General features: G+C 54.6%; 1 protein-coding gene across 8 annotated transcripts in view; it reads left to right on the forward strand.

Annotated features, from left to right (window-relative positions):
- Positions 1–5,032, forward strand: part of MEF2B (myocyte enhancer factor 2B) — a 33,783-nt gene extending 28,751 nt beyond the window's left edge. For all 8 annotated transcript variants that reach the window (XM_072721124.1, XM_072721126.1, XM_072721125.1 and 5 more), the window contains 8 exons: positions 928–1,009; positions 1,522–1,725; positions 2,725–2,859; positions 3,338–3,485; positions 3,661–3,794; positions 3,886–3,979; positions 4,114–4,225; positions 4,537–5,032. In XM_072721124.1, the coding sequence (XP_072577225.1) occupies positions 928–1,009; positions 1,522–1,725; positions 2,725–2,859; positions 3,338–3,485; positions 3,661–3,794; positions 3,886–3,979; positions 4,114–4,225; positions 4,537–4,762 (1,135 nt within the window). In that variant the 3' untranslated portion in view covers positions 4,763–5,032. The remainder of the gene's footprint in view (positions 1–927; positions 1,010–1,521; positions 1,726–2,724; positions 2,860–3,337; positions 3,486–3,660; positions 3,795–3,885; positions 3,980–4,113; positions 4,226–4,536) is intronic.
- The last annotated feature ends 3,965 nt before the right edge of the window (positions 5,033–8,997 follow it).

Below are 8,997 nucleotides of genomic sequence, written 5' to 3' on the forward strand. Positions count from 1 at the left end.
GCTAATACTCATAGGGTCTCCTTTTGGGGGGATGAAAACTTTCTGGAACTATCTAGACGTGGTGGTTGTACAACACTGTGTACGCACTAAATGCCACTGAATAGCACACTTTAAAATGGCTAATTTTAGGTTGTGTGAATTGCATCTAAATTTTTTTTAAAAGGGGGAAAAATTTCACCCATAAATTTCCACCCAGCAGTGACTCCTATCTTGCTCATTTCTTTCTAGTTCTTTTTCTACTCTCAATGCAATTTTTAAATATACGTTTTCTTGTAACCACAGCCCTTGATCCTGCTTGTTGGGCAGCTGTTACAGGATTGAATGACTTAAAGATGTCCAATGTGTGGACCAGGCTTTTTTTTTTTTTTTTTTTTCCAGTGGCTCAAGATTAGTGATTCAGTGAGCAATGTTTCCTGAATGCTGCCAGGTATCGGCATCAGATGTCCATTCAATCTGGCCTGTCAAGGACTTTTAGGCTGTTGCCAGTACTCATAATACCGGCACATATGTGGCACTTACTGTGTGCCTGGAGGATCTGAATGCTTCCCATGGGTTAGCTCATTTTATCTCCCGACAACAATGGGCTGTGCATGACACACACAGAGGGGCTAGGGAGGCCAGGCTCCCCCGAGGCCCCACAATTACCAGCTTGTTTTGTTTTAGAGGCAGGGGCGGGGCCGTACCCCAATCCTTTGCCTGGTTAGCCTTCTCTTCATGTGGAATTGGTCCAAAGGTGTTTACTGAGCATCTACTGCATCTTGGGCTGGTTGAGGGTGGGGGTTGTGGGGGTGACCTGGCCTGCCTTGATTTCCCCATTATCTTCCCCCTCAGTGCTTGGCAGGGGGCAGGCGGAAGACAGAAGGGAAGCTGGGTGCCTGGTCTCACTTTCCATCAGCCCACTCTGTCCTCTCTTCCTTCCCCGCCAAGGCCAAGGTCTTTCCATCCAGCCTGGACAATGGGGAGGAAAAAAATCCAGATCTCGCGCATTCTGGACCAAAGGAATCGGCAGGTGAGTTTCACTGGTTGGAAGAGCAGTTGGGGGAAGGGTGTTCTTGGCAGCAGATGCAGCCTCGGTGAAGGCCTGTCCATTTGGGGGGACTGTAAGGGAATGGGGAGCCTTGATGTGGTGTCCAGAGTTTGAAATGTAGCATTTGCTCATTTTCATGATGATTTATTCATTTACTCTCCCTGATGACTGGAGCCCCAGTAGGAGAGATGGAGCTTGACACAAACACACCCAATCCAGGGCTGGTCCAGAGGGAGGCACGGACCTGAGGAAGCTCAGAGAGGCAATGTGGGCTCTATCCTGGAGACCAAGGAAAACTTCCCCAAGGAGAGGACATTTGGGCTAGGTTTTGAAGCACCAATAGGAGTTTGCCAGGTTGAGAAGGGAGAAGGAAGGAGCAGTACAGCCAGGAAGGACACCGTGCCCAAGGCATAGAGTCAGGAGGCCCCTCCATCTCCTCCTTGCCACCCCAAATCCATGTCTTCTCCCACCCTGCCTGTGGGTCCTGGGTCCAGGTGACGTTTACCAAGAGGAAGTTCGGGCTGATGAAGAAGGCCTATGAGCTGAGCGTGCTCTGCGACTGTGAGATTGCCCTCATCATCTTCAACAGCGCCAATCGCCTCTTCCAGTATGCCAGCACGGACATGGACCGCGTGCTCCTGAAGTACACGGAGTACAGTGAGCCCCATGAGAGCCGCACCAACACCGACATCCTCGAGGTACCCTGGGGCCCTCCACCCCAGCGCCCCGAAGTCCAGCTCACTGCGCTTGCTCAGAGCCTAGGGAGTCTTGGTTGGCACAAAAGATGAGTGTTGTAATCTGGCTTTACTGCTGGTTTGAGTGGTTTAAAAGCAGGTTCGAGGTAATATGAGGTTCCTCTCAGGAGCAACTGCCCCCATAGCAGGAAGAAAAACATCAGCCTCTGTGCATCAAGGGCTGCTCTCTGTGTCCCTCGCACACCTCATCTCATTTAATCCTGTCACCTGTTTGGTGAGTGCAGAAACAGAATAAAGGGCACCTGAAAGCAAGCAGACCTCATTGAGGTCCGGGAGTGGTTTTGTCTGAGCTGCCCTGTCCCCAGGAGAAAGAAGCAGAAACACCCCTGCGTTAGCTGATTTGCCCCCCACACCTACCACCCAGGATGGGCAAGATCACTTCCCTTTGGAAATGGGAATCTTTACCCAAGGTGGGAAGCTAAAGCCACAGAGATGGAGAGACCAGCAGGCCTAGGACTGCACGTGGCGACTCCCAATGTTTCAGGAGGGTGGGAAGAAGCGGGGGTCCAGGAGAACCAGGGTCCAGGAGTATGCAGGTCCGGGGGTAGCAGCTCAGGAAAGCCTTGTCCTCCAACATCTTTTAAATACCTATTACACTCCTGCCTTGGAGGCTGCACGCAAGAGCAGGATGGAGATATCAGGGTTATATTCAGGAGGAGCGTTAGGACAGTGCCAGCAGGTCCAGGTGGATCTCCACCCCTTCTGTGTGACCTGGGCCTCTCTGGTACCAGGGCAGGACAGTCCCTCTCTCACAGGCATTTGGAATTTACTAGATGTAACTCACTAGAGTTTTTGGTCAATGGGATTTGTCTGGAACAGGCTGTGCCTGCACTCTGATCCACCCGCAGAGCTGGGTGGGGTAGGTCTCTTCCCTCTCCCATAGAACCAGGTTCCCTGGCTAGGATGGTGGGAGGGTCACCCTATTGTTTCCCCTCCTCACAGACACTGAAGCGGAGGGGTGTGGGCCTCGATGGACCAGAGCTGGAGCCAGATGAAGGGCCCGAGGGGCCAGGAGAGAAGCTGCGGAGGTTGGCAGGTGACGGGGGTGACCCAGCCTTGCCCCGGCCCCGGCTCTATGTAAGTGACTTCCTGCACCACTGGGAAGGGGCCCTCCCTCACCTCCTAGGCCTAAGTGGCCAAGGCTGAGACTAAGACAGAGAACTAAGGCCAAGAAGCCTAGAGTTTGGGAACACGTCTCTGCCTAGGTGGAAAGGGAAGGCTTCCTAGAGGAGTGGGCATTATCATTGGGGCTTTGAAGGATGAATAAGAGTTCAATGGACAGCCATTCCCTTCCTTCTTTATTTCTTTGATTCATCAAACACTCTGGGAAGCCCCCTCAGTGCCAACCCCATATTGAATAAGAAGCCTCAGCCCTGGGCCTAGCTGCCAGTGAGTGACAGCACCGAACACAGGCTCCTTCAGTCATGTGGGGATAGGCCAGAGGGAGGAGTAGCAAGGGCTTCCAGAAGTGGATGCTGGCCCCTGACTTTCTGTGTTGGATTTGATGTCCTCATCAACATGTTCCTCCAACCAATCCTGTCCTCTCTGCCCTCAGCCAGCAGCCCCTACAATGCCTAGCCCAGACATGGTATATGGGGCCCTGCCCCCACCAGGCTGTGACCCCAGTGGGCTTGGGGAGGCCCTTCCTGCCCAGAGCCGCCCATCCCCTTTCCGGCCAGCGGCCCCCAAAGCTGGACCCCCAGGTAAGGATGAGCCATAGGCCCTGGGGCAAAAGGGGGTGGAGATCCAACGGGGTGGGGGGTCATAGTGGGGAAGGTGGCTCAGGCACTGCTTGTCTGTGTATTACCTCTGGACCTCAGACTTCATTAGATGACATGGCCACATGTCCTCTCTCTCTGGGTGTTTCCTGCTCCTCAGGCCTGGCACACCCTCTCTTTTCACCGAGCCACCTTGCCAGCAAAACACCACCACCCCTGTACTTGGCAGCAGATGGGCGGAGGCCGGACCTGCCTGGTAGCCTGGCAGGGGCCCGAGGGGGACTGAGCACCTCGGTGAGTGAGGGGAAGGTGTGGCAGGGCTGATGGGGCAAGGCAGGATGGCCTGGGTGTGGGCCTCAGTTTCCCCTTTATCGTCTCCCCACAGCGAGGCCTCTATGGTAGCCTACAGAGTCCGTGCTCTGCCACAGCTCCAGGACCCCCACTGGGTAGTTTCCCCTTCCTCCCTGCAGGCCCCCCAGGTATGCACCCCCTATGTGCCCTGCCCAGGGAGACATCCATACAACTGCCTGTTGGGGGTGAGGGGTGGAATGGTCAGGCTTGGGCAAGGGGCTCTCTAAGGTCAGGGCCTCAGTTTATTCCTCCTACCTCCCAGAATATAGTCTAGGAGACCCTCCTCCACCCCCTGGCCTACTGCAGCCCCCTACGCTGGCCCCCTGGCAGCACTCGAGGGGCGATGGGCCCCCAGCCGCCCCTCCCCAGCCCAGGTAAGTGCCCCAACTGCCCTTCCTCTCTCCCCTCCCTAATGCGGTCATTTTTGTGGGGTCCCCCCAAGTCTTCCGAAGCCCCTAGCCACTGCTGACCTCTGGCGGCCACTCCTGGTTCGACACGCAGCCTCTCCCGACTCGCCTCCATGGGATGGGTGGCTATTTTGGAAGCCCCAGGAGGGACCGCCACCCCCTCCTTTCCCAAGGTCCTCCTGCCGAGCCTTTGCCCAAGCCATGCCACCTCCCCGGCTTCCCTCCCTTCCTCGCTGAGCTCACAGCCCTCCTCCTCCTCTCTCTCTCTCTCCCTGCAGTGGGGGCCGAAGCCTGAGTGAGGAGGGGCCCCCCGCCCGCGGTGCCTCCCCGCCGACCCCCCCAGTCAGCATCAAGTCCGAGCGCCTCTCGCCGGCCCCCGGGGGCCCCGGAGACTTTCCCAAGACTTTCCCCTACCCCTTGCTCCTGTCCCGGCCCCTGGCGGAGCCGCTACGGCCCGGGCCGCCCCTGCGCCGACTGCCCACTGCGGACGGCTGGGCCCGGTAGTGGACCCCGGGATGGCACGGTCCTTCTTCCCACGCGGGGCTGGGCGAGGGCACGTGGGTCCCAACCTCCCTCCCCCGCGTCCTTAGAGAAGATGGAGAAGTTACGACCCTCCAAAGTGAGGGCCTGGAGTTCGGATCCACGGGGGGGGGGGGGGGGCTCCTTTCTCCCTCTCCTGTGTGTGTTTCCACCAATAAAACACGCGTGGTGTCCACGGACGAAACTGTCGCTGCTCAGAGCCACCACCATGTCCGGATCCTCCCATCTCTTTCCAAGATGTCTCAGTCTTGCCTTGTCTGGGTTTGGGGTGGGGAGACAAGGGTTCCCGGGAGGGATCCCGGAGGAAGGACGTTGAGGGGTAGGGACGTGACCGGGAAGAGCCCTGCAGGGGGCGCAGCGAGCGGGCGACTCCGTAGGCAGCGCGGCCCACCTCCTCCGCCCCTGGGGACCCTGGGGGGCGCTTAGAGAGCGCACCTAAAGTGGTTCCACTCGGGGGGCCAGAGGCTGGGCTACCACCTCCTGAGGACGTCGGGTCCTGTGCTCCGGGGGAAGCTCCCAGGCTGGGTCGCGATCGCTTGCAGCAATGAGCAGTTGGGAATCTTGAATGTTGCGCTACCTACCCGCCGGCTGGGGGCGGTCACTACACGATTCATCTTTTAATGGGCATAGCCCTTGATCCCTGGACCCAGCAACTGCGATCCACCAAAGGCAGGAGGGAGCCCGAGTTTATCTACCAACTCCGGGGGGGCTCAAACTCTCCCACTCTGGCCAGTACCCTGAGGGCAGACTTGGGTGTCCAGGAGCGCAGGGAGCTCCATCTGCTTCTCTCCTCCAGGCACACCGAGGCGGTCTCGTGGGATGTTTATAACACTCAGATCCGATCCCTGACCTTTCCGGGATCCTGAGCCGCTCACCCCTCTACTCCGCATGCGACTGGCGCCACCATGTCCCCTGTCCTGAGCCCCCCCCCCCCCCCCCGAAATACTTCTAGTCCCAAGCTTTGGTTGGGTGAAACGGAGGTAAGGTTGGAGAGGATCCCTTCTTAGCCTTTGGATCTCACCCTCACGGGGGACAAAAAGCCAGTTCAGTTTGAAGTCAGTGCCCACAGGTTAAGTGCCCCGTGGCAGGTTCCTAAAAATGTGGGCTGCTTTCAGAGATTGGGAGGTGGGGCCACGGGCGGGTGGGTGTGGTTCAGCGTGCCCATCCCGGGAGACTGCACTTTCGCCATCTTCCATTAGGTGGCGCCCAATAGTACGCTTTGGATTCTGCACTCCCGCTCACAAGTAAAAAATAAAATAGAAATAGTAATTAAAAAATAAAATCCCTCCTGGCTTCCAAGGGCTTCACCTCTTGTTTTCAGGCTCTGAGCCTGGGGACTCAGAAAGGGCTGTGTCAGAAGCTTGGGTGGCTCAGGTGGTTGAGCGTCTGCCTTTGGCTCAGGTCGTGATCCCGAGGTCCTGGAATCAAATCCCACATCTGCTCTCCACAGGGAGTCTGCTTCTCCCTCTGCCTGTCTCTGCCTCTCTCCCCGTGTCTCTCATGAATAAATAAATAAAATCTGGGACGCGTGGGTGGTTCAGCGGTTGGGCGTCTGCCTTCAGCTCAGGGCGTGATCCTGGAGTGCCTGGATCGAGTCCCACATCTGGCTGCCTGCATGGAGCCTGCTTCTCCCTCTGCCTATGTCTCTGCCTCTCTCTGTGTGTGTCTGTCATGAATAAATAAATAAAATCTTTATAAAAAATAAATAAATGAAATCTTAAAAAAGAAAGGCCTGTCACATGTTGCCTACACATGTATAATTATACATGTACAGGTTGGGGTGTCCTGGGTCATGAGAGTTCAGTGAGCAGGAGGCTGGCTTCTGGAAACACCTTTGGTCCAGACTCTAGCTCTGCACCTGCTGGCTCTGTGGGAGAGGGCTCAGGGAGGTTTGTGTGAAAGTGTCCTCTGCCAGCCTAAGGACACCGTGGTGATGTCAGTCAGGGCCATGGTCACCATCAGAGGGGCCCTGAGTCTCCCAGGAGCTCAGTCACTAGTTGAAAGTATCATGGGAATTATGGCATGAACGTAGTCATGGAAATCAGAAACCTGAGAAATGCATTTTCTTTTGTCTTTTCTTTTCTTTTCTTTTCTTTTCTTTCCTTTCCTTTCCTTTCCTTTCTTTTCTTTTCTTTTCTTTTCTTTTCTTTTCTTTTCTTTTCTTTTCTTTTCTTTCTTTCTTTCTTTCTTTCTTTCTTTCTTTCTTTCTTTTTAAAAAAAAATTTGTTTATTTGACAAAGAGAGAGCAGGCAAGGTCACAAGCAGGGGGAGTGGCAGGCAGAGGGAGAATGAGGAGCAGGTTCCTCGCAGAGCAGGGATCCCGATGCAGGACTGGATCCCAGGACCCTGTGGTCATGGCCTGAGCCAAAGGCAGAGATACTCAACCACTGAGCCACCCAGCTGTCCTGAGAGTTGCATTTTCAAGAGCACCATAAACAGAGATAGTGGAATTGTGGGTATGGAACAAGAGTGTGGACTCCAGTGTAGTCAGAGAAGGTGGGCTGTTAATGCAGACAGACAGAGAGGGTGTCTAGTGAGGATCAGGGAACATGGACTACCCAATGCAGGACAGAGAATGTGAGTTCACCCAGTGGAGAACAGAGAACAAGGAATGTTCATGTGGAACAGATAGCTTGCTCATCTAGTGTAGAATAGGGAGTGAGGAGTGTCCATTTTAGAATGGAGGAGGGACATTGTCTGGCTCAGTGTCAAGAGGTGTCCTCAAGCTGCTCCAGAGAAAAATAGACTGTGGGCAGTGGAGTGGGGTGTAGAGGGTGGAAGCCAGAGATCGGGGAGCAGGGGACTGTAGTGGAAGCTGATGAGGGAAGCTGACTGCGTGGAGGTTGTGGGGCTGGTGAGACTGGCTTCACTTGGAAGGAGGAACCACCAGGAGGGGTTGACAGATCAGGAGAGGGGAGAGAGGAGTCAGGGCCAACTCCAGAGCTTCTGGATAACCTGGAGGCTGGGGAATTGGGGCAGGGAAGATGAGGACCTCCTGAGGCTCAAGATGTGTGAGTTCCCTGTGGTTCACCTCCTGGGCTTCTCTGTGACACCTAAACTCATAAGCCCTTGGTCTAGGAGGAGAGGTCAAGGTGTGAAGTAGAGATTTGGGGACATCCAGAGCCTTGGTGTCTTCATCAATGAAATGGAGACAATTGTCCTGCCACCTCAGCCTACTAGAAGGAGCCCATGAGTTAGGCACCCCACCTCCCCAGCCTGATGTGCAGTGGACCTGCAGCAAATGCCCCTCCTTTCTTTCTTGGTCCCCCTTCTCTGACACCTTCCCCAAATCCCAGCTTCCCTGGGTCCCTCATGGATTCATAGATCATCTCATGGCCCCCATGTTGGTCCAGGGAAATCCCAGGACCACCACCTCTGTCACCCATCCTCTCTCCAGGGGACACTCTGAGTCCAAAGGTCAAAAGCCACAGTGAATCCCCTGCAAACAGACATTCACATGTGCTCATAAAGACAAAAACACCTACAGAAACAAGGCAATCAGCTATACAGGCCCCACTCACAGGCCACATAAAACCTCTCAGACATCTATTCACACTCACATGTTATGTTCTACATTCAGGCAGATGCACTTATCTATAAAAATACAGGTGGCAAGACTTAGATACCCAAGCTAGAAGCCCTTTCCTCCAAGCCTTGAAACATAAAACATCAGATTCTTCAGACTATTTTTTGTCCTTGATCCAGCCATGCCTGAAGCTCACTGTACTTTTAGAGCTTTTTGTAGCAAAATGTTCCCTTTTTTTTTTTTTTGCTGGAGCCCATTTAAGTTGGGGTGTGTGTGTGTGTACATGTGTGTGTGTGCAATCAGAGTCCTGGCTGATAGAGATGAATAAGGCTTTGCCAAACGAAAAGCACTGAGAAAGGAGGTAGTCCAAGATGAAAGATAGCATTTAGAGGGGCCTGGAGGTATGAGGTAGCATGGCCAGTGGCAAGCTGTATTATAGTGTGTAGTGCTGGCAGCTGACTGAAGTCAGGTAGAGGTATAAGAATTCAGTCTGAGCACTTGAGAGTCTAGTCAGTGGGAGCACCCGAATGTTCTTGATCAGGGGAGTTCCACGTTCAGAACTCTCCAGTGGGAGGCAGTGCGTGGATAAATGAATGCATTTGCCTCAGGCCTGGGAGATAGGTGCAGATGCCAGGAGACTGAGTCTCAGAGAGGACGGCCACACGGTCCCAGA

Source organism: Vulpes vulpes, chromosome 9, assembly GCF_048418805.1.
Source record: "Vulpes vulpes isolate BD-2025 chromosome 9, VulVul3, whole genome shotgun sequence".
NCBI lineage: Eukaryota > Metazoa > Chordata > Mammalia > Carnivora > Canidae > Vulpes > Vulpes vulpes.